Source organism: Marmota flaviventris, chromosome 19 (genome assembly GCF_047511675.1).
Source record: "Marmota flaviventris isolate mMarFla1 chromosome 19, mMarFla1.hap1, whole genome shotgun sequence".
NCBI classification, from domain to species: domain Eukaryota; kingdom Metazoa; phylum Chordata; class Mammalia; order Rodentia; family Sciuridae; genus Marmota; species Marmota flaviventris.
In genome coordinates this window covers 15,592,490-15,616,804 of record NC_092516.1, presented here as the reverse complement: position 1 = coordinate 15,616,804, position 24,315 = coordinate 15,592,490, and the positions used below count along the sequence as shown (strand labels likewise).

The window sequence follows — 24,315 nt, the reverse complement described above, 5'->3', positions numbered from 1 at the left end:
CCAGCGCAGCTCGTCCACTGACTGGTGGGCGGAACACCCAGACGCCGCGGAGGCCGCCGCCGCTGCCTCCACACCGGAACCCGGAGCGCACTCTCAAGAGAGAGACACAACGCAGGCGAGGGGGCGGGGCCTTCTGCCTCACCCCTTCTCCTTTTCCCCGCCTTCTTTGTTTCTTCCGAAGCCACCATTGGCTGACTGCCCTCGGGACCGGGCGAGCCGCGGACCTACAATGAAACACGATTGGGCAAGGTTGCTGCCGCTCGGCCAGCAGCCCGCTCGCGATTGGTCAAGAAGCCGCCGGGGGTTTGAATCGCATCCCCGGTCGGGGAGGGTTCTGCCAAAGTGCCACGTTGGGCCGGGCTGCGGCGTGAGGAGCCGGCTCTGGGCGCCTACCGGGGCGCTCGCGCCGGGGCGCCGGCCGTTGGGGCCGTTGGGCTGCGTGAGGGGAGTCGGGAAGCGGTGGACGGCGAGCTCTGCGGGCCGCCGCGGCGGCGGTCAGCGAGTAGCTGTGGTGAGGCGGCGCGGTGGAGCCTGGGCGGAGGCGCGTCCCGCCCGAGGGCGGCTCTGGCTGAGGGCGGCGGGACCGGGGAACAGCCCGGGGCAGCGGCTGAGGCGGGACGGCGGCGGCGGGGGACGCTGCCCCTGGAATCCCCGGCAGAGATGCTGGCGGAAAACCTGGTGGAGGAGTTTGAGATGAAAGAGGACGAGCCGTGGTACGACCACCGGGACCTGCAGCAAGGTGAGGGCGAGGTCGCCCCGCGGGTGGGCGAGAGGCCCGGCGGGGGGCACTGCTGGTGCGAAACTGTTAGAAAGTTGCCTTCGCTCGCGGTCGGGGGTGCAGATGCCGGGAAGGTGTCGCGCTCACCTGGCGGCGGGGCCCGCCCATCTCGCCCGCAGGAAGCGTCTGCGCCGGGCCCACGGCCCTGCTAATGCGCAGCTCTAATAAAGATCGCCAGGGCGCGTTGAGTGAGAAATCCACGCCAGGCACTGCTTGGAACGCTTTCCATGGATTAACCGATTTAATCCGCATTCCTCCGAGGCGGAGAGGGGTGAGCCAGCGTGCCCCCTCTAGCTGGCAGAGCCAATGAAGCCGCCCCTTAGGCTGCCGACCCCGCCGCCGCCTCCTCTGAGAATCCTAACTGCGCCCTTAATGGCCAGCACAGAGTGGGAGCTGCCGCAGGTGGCGGCGGTAGAATTGCTGTACGGCAGGCGCTCTGCCAAGCCCTTTGCACATCTACTGTCCTTTTAATCCGCATCTTCACTCTGAGTCCCCTTTGTTATTCCATTTTCCAGACGAGGAAAGCAGAGGCTAAATGGTTAAGGGGCTTGCCTGACGCCAAAGATGGAAACAGGTGTTTTTAAACCCACAAACTCAGAATGGGGAATCATAGTTAGTGTTCAAACCCTCTCTTCTCCTGGCCATCCCAGTTTCCAGCTTTTTCAGTTATTACCATGTTTTTTGTTTTAATTGCTTTATGTGTAGTTCAGCAGATGCCAGATGAAATGATTTGAGGGCAGTTCTACAAAGTGCACGTGGATTTCTTGTTGATGGTATCTCCAGAGGACAGTCTTAGAGCAGACCTCGATTTGGAGCCAGATTTTTTTTTTTTTTTTTTGCATATTAATAACAGAAGTTTGCAGTTGGAGAACATTTTTTATGTGTCAGACACTCATAGGCCCTTTACACAGATGCTCATTTAATCCTCCTTACAACACTAGATGCGGTTAGGAGAATCTAATACTAGTTAACTGGTAGAAGTAGATAGTGTTGGGGGAGCTAGAGTTTCACTTCAAATTCCAGAGCAAACGTTCTTAACCACTATACTGAATAATCCTCACGATTTTTTTTCATGCATCCTCTGTTTGTGCAGTTCTATGTAAACAATTATGTCATCTCTAAGCTTTCAGTGAAAACATGTCATTTACTTGCATATTAAATTATTATGATGCTTGTTCATGCTACCATTGATAGACTTGAAAAAACCCAAGTACCTTTTTGGGGAAAAGATGATTTCTTAAATTAACATTCAGTGACTTAAAGTGGTTCACCATTATGCTTATATAGTCTAGCTATTAGCAGTTGTAACACAATATTTGCCATCATTTTCTGTATGCCCCAAAGACAAATTCGTCATATATTTCAAGGACTGTAGTTTTGGTTTGCCCCATAAGGATTGATGGCCTACTTTGATACTTTAAGATTAATGAGGCAACTTCAATTGCAATAGTTCCCTGTAATAAATCAAGCAGTTTGTATAATCAAAGCTACATATTTTATTTTCCTGTGTATAAGAAGCATACATAATTTTTAAGGGTGGGCTTTTTTTTTTAATCTCCCACAATTAGCTGATAGTTAGCTCATCATAATAGAAGCCTGATTATAATATTGGCTGACTAAACTGAAGCACTCATTCAGGATTACTGTTTTCATGGCTCTCTTCCATTAAGGTGCTTTAATCCACACTTCACTCTCCTTTGTGGGAGGTTATCAGAAACAACCAGTTACTGTTTCAATCAACTAAGAAGCAAGTACACAAGTACAACACATTGGGCTTCCATGTGGAATTCTCCTTAATCTCTGATCAAAATAAAGTCATCAGAGCTTTAAATTTAACAAGCCTTAAAGAACCTCTGAACCTCTTAACTGCTGATTTGCATTTGGAATTTGTTCTGTACTTTTCAAAAGATTTTTACATCCATTATCACAATGGTATTTGACATGACACTCAACTATATGGGGTAGGAATAGAATATGGGAAATTCCAACAATCAAAACTTGTGAATATGGCCTATGAAAGAATGAATACTGCAGTGTGGATAAAAGGATATCTTTCCCCCACTGAACTTTTTATGTGATGCGTAGGATCAAACCCAGAGCCTTACTTGTGCTAAGCAAATGTTCTACCACTGAGCTAAACCCCCAGCTAGAACTGAATTTCTAACAGATTTCAAATCTTGTTCATTTCTCAAAAATTTATTTTCTGATCTATGTCAGATATTAATCTAGGCACTGGGGCAAATGGTGCCTAGATAGGTAGACAGGATTCCTAATCTCATGAAGTTGATGTTCTTTCTAGGAATCTGTACACTATAGAAGCCTGTAGATGCTGCCTCGTGCTGTGTGCCCACTATGGTGTCTGGCACATTATAGGTCATCAATAGATGTTTGTTACTGAGTAAAGTTTTGGAGCAACTCTGTCCCATGATACAAATCAATTAAGCAGGTCTAATGGGATCTTATCTGTAGACGTTTGTTTTTTTATAGTCCTGTTAACTTAGGCTTATTTGGAGAGAGTGGCTTAAAACAATGTTTAAAGGTCCTGTTCTCAAAGCCTTAACCATTACTAAATTTTTTACCTTTAGCAATGGAAGCCATTACCTAATAGATTGAGTCCTCCTTGTATCAAAGTTTTCTAGAGCATTTTTATTTAAATTAAAACTGCAGAAAAATTCTAAACTCGGTAGACTCTTGTCTCCTGTTCATACCTTATTAGGAACATGTAAAGCTGAGTATAGGCAAAAGGAGAAACCCCTTTGCTTTCAAAACACTTGGATAGAGAGACTAGTTTTTGTCAGAGGGCTGGGTTGGCACAGTGGGAATACTGACAATAATCTCTGTGGGTATGATCTTTTCGGGGACAGCAGGAACCTTCTGTGTAGGTAATGATGGTGTTTTCTTTGAAATGGGCCCCTGTGAACCAGGTGGAAAGACATCAGAGACTGATTTTTCATTTAGGCCAACTGCCATTATAATTGTCCTTTGGTGAAGCTCTGCAAGTTAGAATAAGGATTCAGGTTTCTAGTATGTAGATCAGCAAATGACATCTTAGTTTAAAGGAATCCAAAAATTTCTTTTCAAGATGAGTAACATCTTGCTTATGTGCACCTAATTCGCTGAATCACAGTTTGGAGGGTCATTAAAACTGGCACCATCATTTCTCTTGATGTTTATATTCAGGTTTTTGTGTTCCCAATTATAGTAACGTTGGCAACAGGAGTTAAACAGAAGCGTCACCAAGTGACGCATTTGACTTTGTAATGGGAAAAGCTTTCAGCCCTAATGTTATTGAATTACTGCTACAGACTACAGCTAACCTGGGAATATGTTGTTCCTCTTTTTTTTTTTTAAGAAACTAAAATAAAGCTGGACACTGTGGCAGACTGCTGTAATCCCAGCCACTCAAGGCTGAGGCGGGAGGAGCACAAGTTCAAGGCCAGCCTCAGAAAGTTAGCAAGCCCTGTGTCAAAATTTTTTAAAAAATCAAAAGGACTGGGGATGTAGCTCAGTGGTAAAGGGCCTCTGGGTTCAACCCCCAGTATGGAAACAGAGAGAAAGAAAGAAACTTAAGTAAAATGAGGAAATATACTAACAGTGGGACTTAAAGATTTCAAAATTCTGGAAGAAAGGTCTTTTTACCCCTCCCCCCCCCCCAAAAAAAAAAAAAGAAAAATTCACTCAGCTGCTTGAGCTAATTTTTTCTCAAGGCTCAGAGCTGAGTGAATATCTATTTACAGCTAACAGTTTACACCACTAAAATAGAATATTACCTGCAAAGACTGATTAGTAAAAGAATATCAAACATATGAAGGTATTGATAGTGTTGCAATTCTCAAGCATGCCATAAATCTGATATTTTTAGTGTCTGCCTAAGCCAGGCCAGTTCAATAGGATTTAGAAAAGAGAATGAAAATCCTCATAAAATAGAAATGAACAGGTGTGCAAGGCTTTGAAACTATATTGTTCCGTGTGTGTGCGCGCGCGTGCGTGCCTTAATTAAAAATATAAATAAAGGACATTCCATATTCTCCTATTCCCTCTACTAGTTATTTAGAAAACCTTGGGCTTACTGCCAGCTTTTGGCTCCTTTTGGTTATGGAAGCCAGATGCTACACAACAGGAAACAAACTTTTTTTTAAAGACCAGGAAAAAAAAAACCCTCCAACATCTTTAAACTAACAGATGAAGTAATGTCCTATTATACAGTGTGACTTCACAGATGCTTTTCTTGTAGTTGAGACTTGCTAGAATTCTAAACATCCTATGAAATATTTAGGAGACTTGGAGACTTCAGGTTACTAAACCAGTTGGGTGTATTGTTTAACTGAAAATAAGGATCGAGATAAGGAGAAGTCTCAAATTCTTTTTTGTTTGCTATTTACTAAAGAGTACTTGGCCTCTGGTTCTGTGATGGAGGGAAGATGTCCTTAGCTGCTATTAAGTAACATAAGCAGTTTCATAATTGAATGAAAAGTGGCTGATGCTCATCTCAAGTCAGTCTTGATTTGGAAGAGGTTTCTTTCAGCTCGGTTTTTGATTGCTAGTTAAGAACATTCTTGGTGAGTTTCTGATCCTTCCCAGTGAGAAATTATCACTTTTCAACATGCCAGAAGGAAAGACTTAAATAATGCTTAGGTAATGCTTTGATGCTTGTCTTAATATATTGTGATGCTTTCTTTGTGGGTCTATGTATACACATTGCACACTCTGTGAGCATAGAATAATTATTTCATCCTCAGCCATACCTGGTTCTTTTGCATTTCATGGTAACAAGATATTAACTTGCCTGGGGCTGTATATGCTTTTCATAGCAGAGAGGGCAATAAATATCCAAATTGTTGAACTCTAGTGTCCCATTGCCATCTGTGAAAACAAGTAAACAAGACTAAGTCCCTCAACTAGGGAAATTTGTATCATCCATCCATCTATCTATCTATCTATCTATCTATGTATCTGTAGTTTTAGCTGTAATTGGACACAATACCTTTATTTTATTTTTATGTGGTGTTGAGGATCAAACCCTGTGCCCTGCGCGTGCTAGGTGAGCGCTCTACCGCTGAGCCACAACCCTAGCCCCTGTATCATCTATCTTAAAGGAATATGTGTAACTCCCTTTCATTAGCCTTAAAACTGCAGATGTGGATGATAGAGAATCTTGATGAGAGGAAATTAGAATCTGTTGATTGAGTAACTTCTGTCTTACCTGTGACTTACTGTATGGATTTATTTGATCACGTCATTTAAGAGCTTTGTGCTTCAGGGTGTCTCATCTTAAAAACTGGGTGACATGCCTTGTAAAGATAAAAAGTTTAGTGGTAATGCCTGTGATGCCAGCAGCTCAGGAGGCTAAGGCAGGAGGAGCACAAGTTCAAAGCCAGTCTCAGTAATTTAGCGAGACCTTTTCTCAAAAGGAAAAATAAAACAGGCTAGGGTTGTGGCTTGGTGGTTAAATGCCCCTGGGTTCAATCCCTGGTACAAAAAAAAAAAAAAAAAAGTTTGTAAACATTCTTGTGAATACAAACCCAGGGCCTCATGAACACTAGGCAAATGCTCTATCACTGAGCTACATCCCCAGCCCTGAGGTCTTAATGTAATAATAGTAACAGACATTTTAAACATTGTTAATATTGAAATCATAAGAGACTGTATTCTAGCACCTGTCTACCCACATTGTTTTGTCTAAAATGGTGTAAAATGTTTTAAAATGAGTTGGAGTGATGTGTGGTAAATGTTATTGCTTTGAATTTTCCCACTGAAATCTAAACAAGTAGAATATCAATTATGCACTCAGGTGAACATTACTAGGTAACAAAGTTGTTGCTTTTCTGTTACCACTTATTCTAGGTTAAATCTTAGTAGTAATGGATAGATGTTAAACCTTATTTGTCAACCTTTAAAAATTCAGTTTAAATTCACACGAGGTTCCCTGTTTTCGTAGTAAATATTTGTTCATAGTAAATACATTTTGCTAGGCACGTAGGCACATGCTCCAACTACCTGGAGGCTGAGATAGGAGGATCATAAGTTCAAGGCCAGCCTGAGAAACTTATCAAGACCCTGTCTCAAAATAAAAGTGAAAGGGCTGGGGATGTAACTCCATGAAAGCATTCTTGCCTAGCTTGCACAAGGCCCTGGGTTCAATCCCCAGTACCACAAAAACAAAACAACTAGATATCCACATGTACACATTATGATATAATTGAAATGACTTTCTATCATACCTAGAATAAGATTCAAAATTTCTCTACCATGGCCTATAAAATCCTATCTGATCTGATTTCTGCCTTGTTTCTCCCACTCCATCTCTCATGCTCTTCCATCAGCTTCCCCCTACTGGCTGCTTGGCAAGTTGTAGAACATGCCAAGTGCTTTCTTAGCTCTTGCATGGTGACTTCCTCATCTTTCAAGCTGTAGCTGTTTCCTCGGAGAGATCCATCTTGTGACCTCCTGCTCTAAATTGTCTCTTTATCCAGCTCAGCAACTTAGCAAAGCCCTAAGCAATTTAGTGAGACCCTGTCTCAAAATAAAAAATAAAAAGGACTGGGGATGTAGCTCAGTGGTTAAGGACTTCTGGGTTCAATCCCCAGTACCCCCACCCTCTGCAATAAATCAGTAAGGCCTTTTATAACCAAATTAAGGGGTTTCCCCCACTTATCTCTCTTATACTCCATATCACATTGGTCAACAAATCCTGATAGCTTTACTTTTAAAACGTGTCAGAACCTTGCTCCTTCTTCCCATCTCCATCTCTCCTACCTAGTGCAGGTCACTATCACCTCTCTCGTCCAGTTTGATTGCTTCATTTTTCTGTCACTATGCATCTACCTTTGTCCCTTTTGTTTACACAGCAGCCAGAGTGATCTTGTCATACCTCTGCTGGGTTCCATCACATTAAGGTAATAGCCAAATCTTGACCTCCCTAGTAAGGTCCTATGCAAGTGAGCCAACCTTCGGGCCTCTCTGATTTGACTCCCCACCTTCTACACACATTCTGTTCAGCCTCCTTGGCTTCCTTAATGTCTCCAATCAGCCTTCCTCCCAGGGTCTTTGCCCTTGTTTGCCTCTGCCTGGAATGTTGTTCATCTAGATAGATCTGTGTAGGTCATTTATTCAGTTCCTTCATATCTTGATTGGAATGTCACCCTTGTCATGTTTTTAAAATTCAACAATTTATCTACACTCCTCCTGTAACCCTTCCTTACTTTATATGTTCTCTTTAGCACTTATTCTCTTTATTATATGTTTTATGACATTTTTTTCCTATTGGGAAAAATAAGGATATAAGCTCCATGAGGGTAGGGAATTTTTTTATCTGAGTTCCTAGTAGCCCTAGTGCCTAGAATGTATTGTCTGATGTTATTGAATGTCAGTATGTATGTATGAATGGTATTTATCACAAGTTTGTAAATTTAGTAATTTTTTGCTGTCTGCCTTCCCCCATTAATCTGGGAATGTCAACAAAAAGCAGGAACTTCATCCATTTTATGCACTTTTCTAGAGCCAGAGTTTTAATAATGCCTAGCAACAAAAACACTGATTTGTGAATCATTGGATACTAATTGGTAATATTTTGCCTGTGTATTATAGCACAGTTTGTAAAGTACTTCCTTACTTCATTTGATTTTCACAATCTTATCTTGACAAAAGAGTCATTGCTTTAATAACTCTTAAGAAAATTATATGTAGTGGCTGATAAAGTCACCATCTTAAAGTGTTCTGGTAAAGTGTAATCAGAATTGGACCTCAGACCTTCCTACTCGGAATTCAGTACATTTTCCACTATATCAAAGGAGACTGGCCATAAAATTTACTATGCAGATAAGTATTTCAGTTACCTATGTTAAAACTGGTGTCTTTTTTTAATTACTAAGTTTTAATTTCTGGGTTTATGTATAATATAAACAAATCCTATCTTATATACATATATGCCTAAGAAAAAATATAGTTGGAAATTAAGCTTAAAGTAATATATGGTTATATGCTAAATGGAAGTATGAATCAAAAAATATCTTGCTGCTTGCTTAGTTGGTTTGCACAACTTGGAGAAGGACATGAAAGAAGTAGAGAGAGACAGACCTGGGGCAATTTTCTCACTGATACTGTATTTTTCTTTTTAACTTAATTTTTAGACCCACTAGGAGTCCAGGATATATAACAAATTTTATTTACAGCAGCCAGATTCATTAGAATTTAGAAATCACTGAAAGATCTGTCTGTATGTTGACTCAAGGGTCCATCCAAAAAAGACTGTCAGTCTATTTCACTTGCAAATAATTATAATTTTAGAAGTCACAATGCTGAGAATCATCCCCAAATTAATAACTACATCTCCATAAAGTAGATTGCTATTTTTCATGTCATCTAAGTAATTCAGGTATGTGATGGTACTTCACTGACTAAAGATCCCAGTTCAAGTAATTTTAAGTAGAACTCGGTTTTCGTTGGGCCATTCTATGTTGATCTGACTTGTATGTATTGGGACTTGGTTCATTCTTATTTTAAGGACTGGTTTATATAAAATGTTGAAGTGAGTTCATTTGTATTTCTGTGATTTATTTGTTGTGCTAGATCTCCAACTTGCTGCTGAGCTTGGGAAGACATTACTGGATCGGAACACAGAGTTGGAGGATTCTCTTCAGCAGATGTACACAACCAATCAGGAGCAGTTACAGGAAATTGAGGTAATGTCCTCAGTGGGAGAATTGCATTTTGATGTGTAGCAATCACATACTCCTATGCTAATGCTTGCAATTAGAAGTACAATATTCTAAGGTAGATTCTTTTTTGAGAATAAAAACCATCAGAAAGATGGAGACTTGATTTCTACTTTCTTTAGGTTTTCCCAGTACATAAGTATGTGATTTTCATCTTGCTATACACTTAGTGAAGTGAACTCAAAATTTACTAATATGTAAAGCAAAAAAAAATACGTAAGTCTTTGTGTAATTGGGAGAGAATGCCTATTGGTTATATTACAAACACATTGCTTTGTGATTTAACTTATTAAGTTCCAAGCTTTCAATAGGTACCCATTATCAAGCTTAAGAGAGAAAACTATCCATACTGTTGGAAGTTCCCTATATACCCACTCTTTGGTGGCCTCTCATTTCCTCCAAACACCATTCCAAATTTGGATTTAGGTGTTCAAAAATTATAGTACCTGATTTCATAATGTATCAAAGAATCAAAGTATGTTTCTTTCTCCTTGCTGTTGTCTTGATTTTACTTATATTTTTGGTGGATTTCATTAAAATATTACTTTTTGCCTAACTTAAACTTAAGATGAAAGATGCTAGGCTAAGGCTTTAAAATGGAAGGTGCTATGACCTTATAAATGTTCCCATTAAAGAAGCCTAGTTATATGTAGGCCACTTGACTATAAAGAAGATAATTGTTGCTATTAACCCAATAATTGCCCCATCAGAACAACTTTCTTCATACCCCAAACTTCCACCTACCCCCCAAAAGCTTCACACTTAAATTCAATTATAACTCATTTCCCTCAGCTTGGTACAGTAGACCCAGAACTCTTGAGTCTATCGATAGCAAGATATAAAAGATTCCATAATAGTGACACAGTTCATTATAATTAGTACTTTCTAGCTCCAATTATAATTCTAGGGAAGGATAATTTGTAAAGATTTTTGAACTCACCCCGCACCATTTTTAGCATATCCTACATTAAAAACAGAACAGCCGGGTGCAGTGGCACATACCTGTAATCCGGCGGCTCTGGAGGCTGAGGCAGGAGAACGGCGAGTTCAAAGGCAGCCTCAGCAAAAGCGAGGCACTAAGCAACTCGGTGAGACCCTGTCAATAAATAAAATACAAAATAGGACTGGGGATGTGGCTCAGTGGTTGAGTGTCCCTAAGTTCAATCCCTGGTACCAAAAAAAAAAAAAAAAAGAACATAAAACATGCTGTACCCTAAATTGAATTTAACAACTTGTAGTTTGTCAGAAACCTAAAGATACAGGAAAACCGGGTATTTTAAAACTGTTAAACTAGTCAAGTGTTACATGTAGTCAAGGAAATCTTTTCCTGTTCTGTTTTTTTTGTTTGTTTGTTTGTTTTTTGTTTTTTTAATATTTTTATGTGGTGCTGAGGAACCCAGTGCCTCACGCATGCCAGGCAAGCGCATTAAACCTTGTCTTTCAACTCTTTGAAAGATTTCCTGGAGCAACGTAGACTGTTATACACTGTGAGATACATTTATTTGTACTTGGATAGAAACTTAGTCTCAATATATTGTGTTAATGTCTCCTATGAACATATCAATAAAATTCTAAAACTGATACTTATTTTAACATATCTCCCAAGGATAGATGAAAGAAGTCCAGATATTTGTGTAATTGGGAGAGGATGCCTATTGGTTATATTACCAACACATTGCTTTGTGATTTAACTCATTAAGTTCCAAGCTTTCAATTCTGTAAATATTTCAGTAAAATTGACAGGTACATTAAAATAAGTTGGAAATCATAACCTAGAGTTTACATATATTAATATAATATATAATATTATACTTTATATGAGCTTTTATAGGTGTTCTGCCTCTGGGGCCATTGGAGAAAATAGATTAAGTTGTCTTTCTACCTTTTCTGTGGTATTGAGGATTAGGCAGTTAAGACAGATTGTTTACATTCTGACAGAATCCAAAGATCTTTGAGATTCTTCAAATCTTCCATCTAATGTCATTCATAAAATGTTTCAAAGCACAATGGGAATGAAGTATACAGTTCAGATTTTAATGATAAATATATAATTAAATATTCAAACAAATTTAGTTTAGAAACACTTTGATGAGACAAAACAGGATGTGGTCCACTGGTTCATAACTCCAAGCATTGAAGAATTTGGTGTTCTTTATCCAAAACTGGTTTGGGCTAAGAACAGTTACTGTCGTAGAGTTCTTCACTGCTATTATGGCTGGCTGGCCTTTCTTTTTCTTTCTTTAAATCTCTTCATAAAAATAAATAGGGATGGGAGACAAAACAGGGAAATGAGATGGGAGCAGTACTGACCAAGCCCACTTGTCAGGAGGGACTCCCATGGTCTGTGTTACTGCCTGCTTATGCATATCCAAACCCAGAAGACTTATGTACAGATCACAAGTAGACTTCTGAGAGGGTTCTCTCTAGTAACCTAAAACAAAGGATGTAAAAGTAGCCAGTCGGCCAAAGAGCCTGATTCCCTACTTAAATGTGACCCCTGTATTATGTACCTCTTTTTTTTGCAACCTTCAGGAAACCCCCTTTAAATATTTTATAAGGACTTTTCCTTAATTTAAACTTCATCAATTTTTTCTCTTTGCTTAAAACTTTTTAGTAGAATATACAAACAGAAAAAGAACACAAATCCTAAGTATAGTTTGATAAATTTTCATAAGATTGGGGCTAGGGTTGTGGCTCAGTGGTAGAGTGCTTGCCTCACACATGTGAGGCACTGGGTTCAATCCTCAGCACCACATAAAAATGAATAAACAAAATTAAGAAGAAAACAAATTTTTTTCATAAAGTAAACAGCCAGCATCCAGATGAGGAGAGCATTATCAGCCTGTCCAGGCACCACCCTACCAGCAGTATCCTAACACTGACATCCTAGATAAGTTTAGCATGTTTTTGAACTTTTACAGAAATGGAATCACTTGTACAAGTGGAAAACTAACCTTTTATTTTACTTACTTGGTGCTGGGATTGAATACAGGGCCTGATGCCATAATCATACATTCTACCACTGAGCAAATAAACCAAAAAGTCAGCTCTTATATCCCACCACCTAGAAGAATTTAAATTGAGACAAATGGTCCAGAAACAAACTAGTCAGAGTGAATAAAGAGTTGTCAGTGCATAACTGATGAAAATACTACATAAAATCCGAAACTCAGCCTGGCACAATGGTGTATGCCTGTAATCCCAGCAGCTCAGGAGGCTGAGGCAGGAGGATTTTGAGTTCAAAGCCAACCTTAGCAAGACCCTGTCTCTAAATAAAATATTTTAAAAAACTGGGGATGTGACTCAGTGGTTAAGCCACACTGGGTTCAATCCCTGAAGTAAGTAAGTAAGTAAATAAATAAATAAATATTGAATGAAATCCCAAATTCTTGATTTATTATGACAGTGATGAATGACTGGGAAACTGCCAAAGGCTGTTTTGTAATACTACCACAAATATTCATGCAAAACCTATTTGTGACTTTCAAATAATTCTCATAAAAAATGATCAGTATTTTTGATAGACGTAGCTTAAAAAGCTGTTGAAAGAAATAGTTCCATTGGCTTCAGAGAAGTCTGGAATCTGTCACTTTTATTCAGTGCTAATTTCTTTTTTTTTTTTTTTTAACAGTCTAGAGCAATGTTTGTTGTTGTTGTTGTTGTTTGTTTGTTTTTAATGGGAGAGAGAAGCTGTGGAGAGTAGTAGGATCTGACACAGTCTTTGCTACCATCACACAAGCCTTCTATGGAATTTTAAAGCATTTTGTGCTTTTTTTTAATCAATATTCTACTGTATTTTATGCTTATTTCTTGACTTATTTTATCCCCTCTCCCATTTCCCTTTGCAACATTGAGAGCTATTGCTGTGTTTATTCATGGTCTTTCACACATAGTAGGTAACCAATAAATACTTGTAGAAATTTAACAGATAAACTGTTTATAGTGCTGGGATTATAACTCAGTGGTAGAGCGCTCACCTAGCACTGGTGAGGCACTGGGTTCGATCCTCAGCACCATATATAAATAAAATAAAGGTATAAAAAAAAAACATTAACACATTTTTTTATATTTATTTTTTAGTTGTAGTTGAACACAATACCTTTATTTGTTTTTATGTGGTGCTGAGGATCGAACCCAGGGCCTCGTGCTTGCTAGGCAAGCTCACTATCACTGAGCCACAACACCAGCCCAAACGTTAACACATTTTTAAAAAAAGTTTATAAAGCTCTTTGAATAATTAGGAGAATTGTTTATTTAAATAAGAGATTTTTTTTTATTTACTTATGCATGCTGGGGATTCAATCCAGGGCCTCACTCACACTAGGCAAGTACTGTACCATCAAGCTATACCCCAGCTGCCTACCTCTGGAGATTTTAAAAGAGGTGGAAGGAGCTCTGGCCTGGATGTTAGGAGATTGAGGTGTACACCTCAATTTTATTTGCAGATAGCTAGAGAATTTAGCCATGTAAATTGCTTCTCAGATCTGTTTACTCCATTGTGGAATGTGATAATAATGTTTATACTACATTGATATGTAGTTGTTCTAAGGGGATGAGTTTATGCAAGTGATATATTTTGGACAATGCAAGTTGTGCATAGTTTATTTATACCCATGTACTAAGAATTTTTATAATGAAAGAATCTTAATTCTGAAAAAAAATAAATCCTCTTGAATTACTGGAGAGATCTTTAAAGCAAGCCAAGCTTTTAATAGAATTATAGGTGACTGATTTTTACAGTCATGCCCTCCCCACCCCAAATTTCCTACAGGGAAAATATATTAATCAGAGGAAAGAGGCTTTTCAAAGGTAATAGGAAATATTTTTTCATTATTATGGAAAATAATTTTGATGCTAAATTCAGAGGATTTGGGCTGTAATCCTTCATTTAAGGATAATCCCAACACTGCTGGAAAGCCAAATTTCCATTTTGTTTCATTCCATGTGTGTTTTTAGTTTGGGTTGTGTGTGTCTACCTTGGCAGTCCAGGTTAGGGTTTTGCAATTGCAAAGAGGTGTTAAATAATCCTGCTGGCCTTTCTTTTCTATTGGCTTACCTCAATAATAAAAGTGGCTTGTTTTATAGCTTTTTGCAGGACAAGAACCTTGTACTCACGATTGGGGTGACTCTCTGTGCAAAGTCCTAGGCAGTGAGATAACCCAAGGCACTTAAACTTTAATATTCTGGCTATAAATTGACATTTTTGCCTGCATTTCTGCTGCCCTGTGTCCTCCTTTCTCCACTGTTTTGCTAAAAACGTCTTTTCTTCTGCTATTTAGTATGGAAGTCAAATTCATTTGAGACTGTGTCAGAGATCCTGAATTAAGAAAATCAGATCATCAGAAGCATGTCTGTACCTTGAAGGAATGGTAGGAAATAAGCAAATTAATTTCCTTCCAGATTCGGGGTGGGGGGAAACTAATAAAATAATAAACACTAATAAAATAAACACTAATTTAGAGACCAGACCTGAAAGCAGGACATCTGACTCCATAGAATTAAAAGTTGATGTTTGTCTTACAACAGGATTTGTATAGAGATCAAATAATTTTTAAGTTGCTGACCAAATTAGTCAGACTCTTTGTAACATATAACTGAATACTGGAGAAGTGAAAGGCTTTTCTGATTAAGTTTGATGTGTAACATAAGATTAAACTACTGCATCTAAACAAACTCCTTTGCAATTCTTTGTCCTCAAACTCAAGTCCTCTGAGACTAAAATATCACAAGTTCTTAATGGTGTCCTTGTGTCTTTATCATGCTTTTTATATCAAATAAGGGGGGCTTTCTATAGTTTTTTTTTTTAATAGCTGCTTTGTACTTATTTGCATATTGACTTGGTAAAATAGGTCTGTGACTTGGGACCCATGGAGTGGGTGGTAGAATTGTAAATGTCTCCCCTTAGGTTACTGGTAGATATTATTGCCTTGGGAATAAGCAGAGAAATAATCTGGAAATGGGGAAGGAGGAGAGAATTAGTGACTAATAGGCTCTTTTCCCAAGAGGGCTAAAACCAAAGCCCATCTCAAAATCTTTCAATTAAGACTGAAATGTCATGAGAGATTTGAGAGGTTGTGAATAGAAGTCTAGAAATTGCCATTTAGCTAACATTTTTTAGTCACAACTCTGTGTAAGGAATGGACTAGACAGGTATACAAGAACCTTTCCTTCTTAGAAAGAAGGCGACATTAGTGAGTAAACAGTTCATCTAATTGTTGGTGTGTTGTTTTGAGGGACTCACGAGGAGTGCTGCTTTAGGCAAGGCAGCCCAAAAGTCTTCTATAAAGATCTTATGTTTGAAATGAGGCCTTAGGAATAACAGAAGTTTTTAACCTTTTAGTGTCTGTGTGTGCCCCGAAATCCTCTTAACTGTCTTAAGCAATTAAGATTTCTACCATTACTACAGTGTGATATGAAAATACCTGTGATTTCTGTTGGTGATGAAGTCACAAATACCCCCAGTCCTATTAGTGTTTTGTTGCCTGTATTCATATTCGCAGGAAATGCTCAATTTCAGTTAGGAATTAGCAAAGTATCTTGTCTTCCCCATCCTTATTCACAAACCCCTCTTTTATTTGTGGACCCAGACTACTACTACCGGCTGACAGAGGAGCGTGTCCCTTGGGAGAGAGGACATTAGGGTAAAGGCCCTAAAGGAGGGAAGAGCTTGCCTTACGGTGGGGCAACTCTTGAAGTTTAATAAAAGCACCCTGAGTGTGAAAGAATCAATAGCTAAATCAAGCAAATGAAGCTGGAAAAACTGCTTAAGAAAATGTTGCAATTTGATAGACATTAAGTAATTGGTTTTCCTCCTTGGGAATTGTGGTTATGCTAAAATCTAAAGTTTTCTCTCTCAGAAATATAATACTGCCTTGGATTTACTTTAAAATGATCAAGGTTGAAGAGAATAGAGATGTTATAAGACTGTTAAACTAGATTATGGGTATGTGGGAATTTATTAAACAATTCTGCATTTATGTGTATTTGGAGCTATAATAGAAAGTTTTAAAATGTAATAGGTAAGATTAGCCATCTGTAGAAAAGTTAAGGGGCACTCAAAGTAACTAGTTTGTAATTTCAGGGAATTAATGATTATAAGAACACATCAAAAAATTTTTTTAAAGAATACTGTAATGACGACTGGGATTGTGGCTTAGTGGTAGAGTGCTCACCTAGCACATGCAAGGTGCTGGGTTCGATCCTCAGCACCACATAAGAAAAAGTAAAGGTATTGTGTCCAGCTACAACTAAAAACGTTTTTTAAAAAAATGCTGTAATGATATAGTTAAAATATATCTTGGTGTGAATAACTGCAAGCAAGCTAAGTCCTAAGAAGGAAAATGGTAAGTATTAAGGTTAAAAGTCAAAGTTTGGGGCCAGCGATGTAACTCAGTGGTAGAGTGCTTGCTGAGCATATGTGAGGTCCTGGGATCCATCCCCATCACCATGTCTCTGCACGTAATTAAATCTTCCTGGTGAATCTTAGCATATGTAAAGTGTGAAAACTTTAAAGAAAGATGACACTAGCTAGCTGCCTCTTATTGAGCAATTTTACCATACGCCAGAAACCATGCTGGACTCTACAAATATTAATCTTTATGTAAATTCATATAGTAGTATATTTGGAGGGGGAAAAATAATCTTTTCTGGACTCCTGAGTTCTTTGTTGGAACAGACCCCTGCAACAAAAGACTGATTAACAAAAGAAAAACAACAGAGTTACTAACATGCATATATATATGTATGAATGATACCCCAAATAGTAATTCTCCAAGAGGTGGCTTTGAATTCCATCTTATTTAGCATATTAACAAAGAACAGTAAATTTTTAGAGAGGCGACTGGATGAAAAAGACTCCAAGGGCAGCAGTTTATGGGAAGGCAAATAAATAATGGACAAAGGCTGACAAAGCTTGTTAATGTAGACTCCTCTGGTGCTGATCTGGTCCATGAGAGTCTAAAGTTGTGTTTAGTGGTTAACCTTTGTTCTGCCTGGTAGGGAGGGAAGGTGGGGATACCCTTTGTATAAATCTATGCCCTGCTTTTAGGCAGATACAGGAAGGGCAGAGAACTTTCCTGCATCATCTTCTTAATTGGCTTCAGCCCAATAGTCCTTATACCAAAAAGGCATATTGTGGTGTGACAGACACATCCTGGTCCCTCCAAATATATATTTAATCTTATAGCCTTATGAGGTAGTGTGATAAGGAAACCTCAGAAAAATCAAGTTACCCATTTATAAATGGCAAAGCTGGGCTTCAAGTCCAGATCTGACTCAAACCTGGCTCTTAGCTACGTACCACTGCCTTCAATCAGACACTCTGATCCTGTGCCCACTAAGAGACAATTCGGTTCATGAATTGGCTTTTCACATGCCATTTATGTGTTCTTCATAGAGTATGTAACTGTTGCAGTCATTGGTAGGATCAGCTCCTATTGTAATTTAATAAATTATCGTCTGATTATACATTAACCTTTTTAAAGATTGTTGTGAATCCGGGCAAATAATACGTGAGGCTTTATACTCCATATAAAGTAGCTTATAGAATTTCTACAGCTTTGTATGTATATAATTGATATACACATATATAAAATATGCCTGTGAACATATATATTCCTGTAATTCTGAACATTTTTCCCACTCCAATTTTCCTCAGGGATTGCACACATATCCTATCAATGACAGGAACCTCCAATGATGTTGCTAACAAGAGAGTAGAATAAGGACCCAGGGGCTGGGGTTGTGGCTCAGCAGTAGAGTGCTCATCTACCAAGTGCGAGGTCCTGGGTTCAATCCTCAGCATCACATAAAAATAAATAAATAACCGTATTGTGTCCAACTACAACTAAAAAATAAATATTTAATAAAAAAAAAAAGAATTAAGGACCCAGTCCTACAGTTCTGAAAAAGCTTCCCCTATGAGAATTTGAGGTTGATTTTTCAAGGGATCAAAAGAAACTGGTGGGGTTTGAGGCAATAAAGAATAAACACAGATTTTCATAGACACTGCTGCGTGGGCACTTAACCTCATTTAATCCTCTCAATCTACACTAATAGATTCACAAACCCTCATTATCAGTTCTGAACCCAAAAGACCTGTGAACCTAGATTTTTTTTTAAAGAGAGAATTTTTAAAAAATATTTATTAGTTTTCAGTGGACACAACATCTTTCTTTTATTTTTATGTGGTGCTGAGGAGCGAACCCAGCGCCCTGCGCATGCCAGGCAAGTGTGCTACCACTTGAGCCACATCCCCAGCCCCGAAACTAGATTTTTCACTTAAGTTTGCAGCAAGTTCATTGGAAGCAGGTCTTGATCTTAACTGATCCAAGGTTGCTCACAGTCTTTGTACTTTTTGATGCAGAAGTATTAATGCTTGATTCCATGGTCCTGCTCAGTCTCACAGGGGTACTGCAGAAGTGTAATGCATGAACACCATGTTGTTTTTCTAAAATGCAAAGAATATGCCAAAACACTTTTGGCTTCAAGAGTTTCAGATGAGAAAGCCAAAGTTAAAGAGAGGCTGTGTGGTAGCTCAACACATTGCTCAGTTATGTAACTAGATTTGAGAAGAGACCATAGATGCTTTTTCCAACACTGTTAAGAGTCCATTGAAAATCATTTAGCCCTGTTCTTTGAAAGAAGTCTACTTACTGGCCCTGGAGGTACTTGAAGAGTTCTGTAAAATGCCTCAAAAAGATTATGATTCCCTTTGTTGTCATAACCTGGCTATTTAGAAAGAAGTCTTAGCAGGACCAAAATAATCTGGTCAGTTTCACAAACAAGGAGGATGACAGTGAGAACACTCAATAGAATTAAAAATAATGGTGGTCATTGAAGCATATTAAACTAAAATTTTCTGGTTAAATTAATGTATTTTCCATTACTTTTTGCCCAGAATGCCTCAGAAAAAAAATGATTTTTTAAGAGAAAATCATCTAATATCCTACACATTAGGCTTTCTTTTTTCTTTTAAGCATGGTATTTTTGTTTGAACTTTGATCTTGCTTTCCAAGCTTTTTCTCCTGAGAGATTATCATATCTCACTATGTTTTCCTTTGGAATATTAATTTTATGCATGTTATGTGCTTTGTAAAATTAGACCAGCCTCATGATACATAGGAATACTGGTAGGCATTGAGGGAGTTCAGCATATGAAGGATGTTCTGTGTTTGTTTTTTATTAAGTCAGGTAGGTTTTTGTCATATTTTGGTTTTTTGTAGTGCTGGTGTTTAGAACCCAGGGCCTTATTACACTTGCCAAACAAGCACTCTACCTCTAAGCTATAGCCCCTAAAAACTTCAGTTTTAGGGGGATTTAAAGTATTATGGTATAATACAAATTATACACTTGTCTTTGTCTCTGGTTCCTGGCATATAGTTCTTAAAACCCTTGAAATTTTTGGAGTAGTATGATAGGCACTGACCAGAGGAACCAACCACGTGATTAGGGGGTTAGAACTACCAGCCCACTCCTCAGCCTCTGAGTCAGGCACCAGTGGCCATTAATTGAGTTGGTCATGCCTGTGACATGAAGCTTTTTGATAAAACTGAAACAAAGCTACAGGAGCTATTGGGTTGGAAAGCACGTGGATGTGCCAGGAGGGTGCTGAGCCCAGAGATAAAGCTCTGCACCAGTCCTCACCCCACACTAATTGGTTTGAGAGAAACAGAGAATTGGGGTTGAAACCTTCCCAGTGTTATATCTGCTTGTGTCACCTTGTTGCAATTATCTTCTCTTACAGTATCTGACCAAGCAGGTGGAGCTTCTACGGCAAATGAATGAACAGCATGCAAAAGTTTACGAACAATTAGATATCACAGCAAGGGAACTGGAAGAAACAAATCAAAAGCTAGTTGCTGAAAGCAAGGCCTCACAACAAAAAATTCTGAGGTAAACTTTCTAGAATCTATAGAGGAAACTCTATAGAGGAGTCATTTTGTCCAAGTTGGAGTAGACATGGCTGTTTGGGTCAATGTGGGTAAAGTTTAATTTTAATTCTTTTGGGAGAATGAAGATTAACTGTAAGTCCTTTCCAATTAGAAAGCCCAGTTTGCGTGGCTAAAATCTCTCCACTGCTTTTGTCCTTAATATAATATGACAAGGAGTGATTGGCTTCTATGTGTTCCTCGCAGCCTGACTGAAACAATTGAATGTCTACAAACCAACATCGATCACCTCCAGAGCCAAGTGGAGGAGTTGAAGTCATCTGGCCAAGGGAGAAGACAGGGGAAATGTGACCAGGAGAAATCTGCACCCAGCTTCTCCTGTCTGAAGGAACTATATGACCTCCGCCAGTAAGAACCTACTTTTCTGTGGATTAATAAGTTGAAACATCCATGTCATTGACACATCCTGGATTCCAGTAGTTTAAAAAGTACCATTTTGGGGGAATGGCACTTGGCTATTAAACTACCAGTGGTTTGAACAAAACCATTTAAACATACAAATATGAATTCTTGGGTACTAGTAATTTTATGAAAACTCATTTTGAAAAGTCTCAGGAGCATTTATTTTATTGCCTTTAATGTGTTAAATCTTCATGTAAGATTAGAAATACTTCTGATAGAGTACAGATTTTTGAGTTGTATTTTGCCTTAAAGTGAAGGAAAAACATGGGAATTTCAGCCAAACAAAAATCCAGGAGAATATTTTTTTTTTGCCTGAAGAGAAATGCCTTTTATAATTTAGAGTTATGAGTTTAAATCTTTAAGAACTATTTATTCAACACCGCTATGCAGCAAATGCTTTGCCATACATGAGGAATGTGTGGTGCCTTTGTGAGCTTTCATCTTAGTGGAGAGGCAGTCCTGCTGTAATTACACAAATAAATACAGTTCCAAGTTGCCCAGGACAGAACAGGAGAGAGACCATTGTTCATTTGGTGGTGGTTCTCCTTGACTGTCCACCAGATCACCTGTGGAATTTTTCAAAGTGAAAATAACCAATATTCCCTCAGACCTAAATTAGAATTTCCAAGTGAAGGTAAAAAGCTGGTTAAAAGTCATAATAGCAGTGGCTCTTAACCTTGCCTGAATGTTATGAATTGCTGGAGAGCTTTTAAAACTAACCCTCCAGGTCCAGGTAGCAACTGGCAAGATCAGAATAGATGGGGTGTGGGAGGCAGATGTCAGCTGTGTAGGTGAGTCCTTCTACAGCCAAAGGCATGAACCCCTGGGCTGTTGTATTTCCTAGGAAGGCAGCTGTCACGCTGCTGGTCTTTGGGAATGAATGTTCTGAAGTGTACTTTAAGCCAGGCGTGGTGGCACACATCTGTAATCCTAGAAGCTCAGGAGGCTGAGGCAGGAGGATTGCAAGTTCAAAGCCAGCCTCAGCAAAAGCAAGGCACTAAGCAACTCAGCGAGACCCTGTCTCTAAATAAAATACAAAATAGGGCTGGAGGTGTGGCTCAGTAGTGGAGTGCCCCTGACTTGAATCCCCAGTGCCCACCCCCCAAAAAAGGAAAATATAGTACTTCAAAAACAAAAATAGTCACAAAATTGTTTGCTTTCATGTGTTTATTTCCCAGCCTCACAATTTCACTTGAACCTCTGCTCTGATCTGAAATAAACTGAATATCAATCATTATATCTCCACTAAAGATTTAGTTCAAGGGCTGGGGTTGTGGCTCAGTGATAGAGCACTTACCTCATATGTGTGAGGCACTGGGTTTAATTCTCAGCACCACATATAAATAAATAAATAAAGGTCCATTAATAACTTAGATTTAGTTAAAAAACACCCAGTCTCTTCCTTTGCACGCTTGGTTGACCTGTGTGCTGTATTCCTTCACCATTTCTCCCCTAGACACTTTGTTTATGACCATGTGTTTGCTGAGAAGATCACTTCCTTGCAAAGTCAGCAAAGCCCTGATGAGGAAGAAAACGAGCACTTGAAAAAGACAGTGACAATGTTGCAGGCCCAGCTGAGTCTAGAGCGGCAGAAGCGGATGACCATGGAGGAGGAGTACGGGCTCGTGCTGAAGGAGAACAATGAACTGGAACAGCAGCTGGGGGCCACGGATGCCTACCGGGCGCGGGCGCTGGAGTTGGAGGCTGAGGTGGCAGAGATGCGGCAGATGCTGCAGGCTGAGCATCCTTTTGTGAATGGGGTTGAGAAGCTGGTGCCAGACTCTCTGTTTGTTTCATTCAAAGAGCCCAGCCAGACCCTGCTGGAGGAGTTGTTCCTGACTGTGCCAGAGGCACATAGAAAGCCTCTCAAGCGCAGCTGCAGTGAGACGGTCCTTAGCAGCTTGGCAGGGGGTGACATTGTGAAGGGCCATGAGGAGACCTGCATTAGGAGGGCCAAGGCTGTGAAGCAGAGAGGCATCTCCCTTCTGCATGAAGTGGACACTCAGTACAGTGCTCTGAAGGTGAAGTATGAAGACCTGCTGAAGAAGTGCCAGCAGGAACAGGACTCTCTGTCCCACAAGGCTGTGCAGACCTCCAGAGCTTTGGCCAAGGACCTGATGGGTGTGAACACCCAGTCTGAATCCAGTGCCAGCAGCTGGGAACCTGCCTCTGTTACCCCAGAGCCCATCAGTTCTCCCAGTACCACGGCACCACCAGAATACAAAGCACTATTTAAGGAGATCTTTAATTGCATTGAGAAAAGCAAGCAGGAAATAGATGCACAGAGAACAAAATACCGCTCTCTCACTCCTTATTCCTAAATGAGTCTCCAGCTCTACTACTGACTTACCTGTGTCTTTACCAACCCTCTCCCATTCAGACTTCAGAGCCTGATGTTGCTCATGATATATGCTTCATTGCTTTGCTTATGTAGCAAATTCAGACAGCGAGAAAACTGTTGTCAATTCTACAATTCAGTTCCTTTTTAAGTGTTATAGGAAATCCCATGATAAACTGGCCTCTGGCTGGCGCACTCATTAGGCTGCAATTGCTAGAAACACCTTAGAGCCAGTTGAGGGACATCCATGCTCCTGGAGAAATTGGCTTGGAGTTACTATAGTGGGGGAAAAGGGCAGGGTTGGAACAAAGCTAAGCAATTCCTATTGCCTCCTTGCTCAACTTCTCAAAACTTTGTAGAAGTCAGGGTTGCCAAACCGAAATATCTTTTGCAAACACTGTTGGATACTGTGAATTCATTTTGGAAGAATGTTCAAGAGAAAGTGGGAGTCTAATCCAGAATAAATGACATTAACAATTCCAAGCCCTCAAGTTTTGTTATATCCACCAATTGAATTGTGACTGACAGATAATCCTAATATATCCAAATCCATCTGAATACCAAATTCAAATGGCAAGCTTTGGTTTGATCAAAGCTCATTAGTATATGTCCTAGAGGGCTAACCCTCTTTATTCAAATGTTTTACTCAAAGCTACAGCCTTTAGGATAGGTGACTGTGTAAATCTTTCATTCCTTTCCCAAATTTAAGCTAAAGGAGAAAGATCAAATCCCTTCCGCCCCCAGATGTGGTCTGGCTGGCCAGCTTGCCTGCTAGAGCCACTCCTGCTCAGTTCTTCGAATTCCTGTAAATGGTTTTGACTTGCTGCAGGATTTCCCATCTGCTACTTTACTAAGCAGTGTTGATGTTCTAACTGTGGAAATACACTTAACTCTCATTTGCATACTTTTAATTTAAAACTATTTAAGAGAACCGAGGTTCTGATTATTGTATATATTTTTCTAAAAGCCAAATAAAGCTACCTGTGAAAATGATCTACTGCTTATTTTAAGACAGGGTCTCACTAAGTTGCTCAGGGCCTTGATAAGTTGCTGAGGCTGACCTCAAACTTGTGGTCCTCCTGCCCCAGCCTACTGAGTTACTGGGATTACAGGCATGTGCCATCACACCCAACT

General features: G+C 39.5%; 1 protein-coding gene across 2 annotated transcripts; it reads left to right on the top strand.

The window, feature by feature from the left end:
* The first annotated feature begins 353 nt into the window (after window positions 1–353).
* Window positions 354–24,174, top strand: Cdr2 (cerebellar degeneration related protein 2). 2 transcript variants are annotated; one of them, XM_027948471.3, is made up of 5 exons: window positions 354–739; window positions 9,347–9,459; window positions 20,237–20,385; window positions 20,628–20,789; window positions 22,300–24,174. In XM_027948471.3, exons 1-5 carry the CDS (start codon window positions 661–663, stop codon window positions 23,162–23,164), a joined length of 1,368 nt encoding a protein of 455 aa, XP_027804272.2. In that variant the 5' UTR covers window positions 354–660; the 3' UTR covers window positions 23,165–24,174. The 2 variants fall into 2 exon arrangements, with proteins under 2 accessions (XP_027804272.2, XP_027804273.2); XM_027948472.3 differs by lacking the exons at window positions 354–739; window positions 9,347–9,459 and adding an exon at window positions 14,772–14,861.
* The last annotated feature ends 141 nt before the right edge of the window (window positions 24,175–24,315 follow it).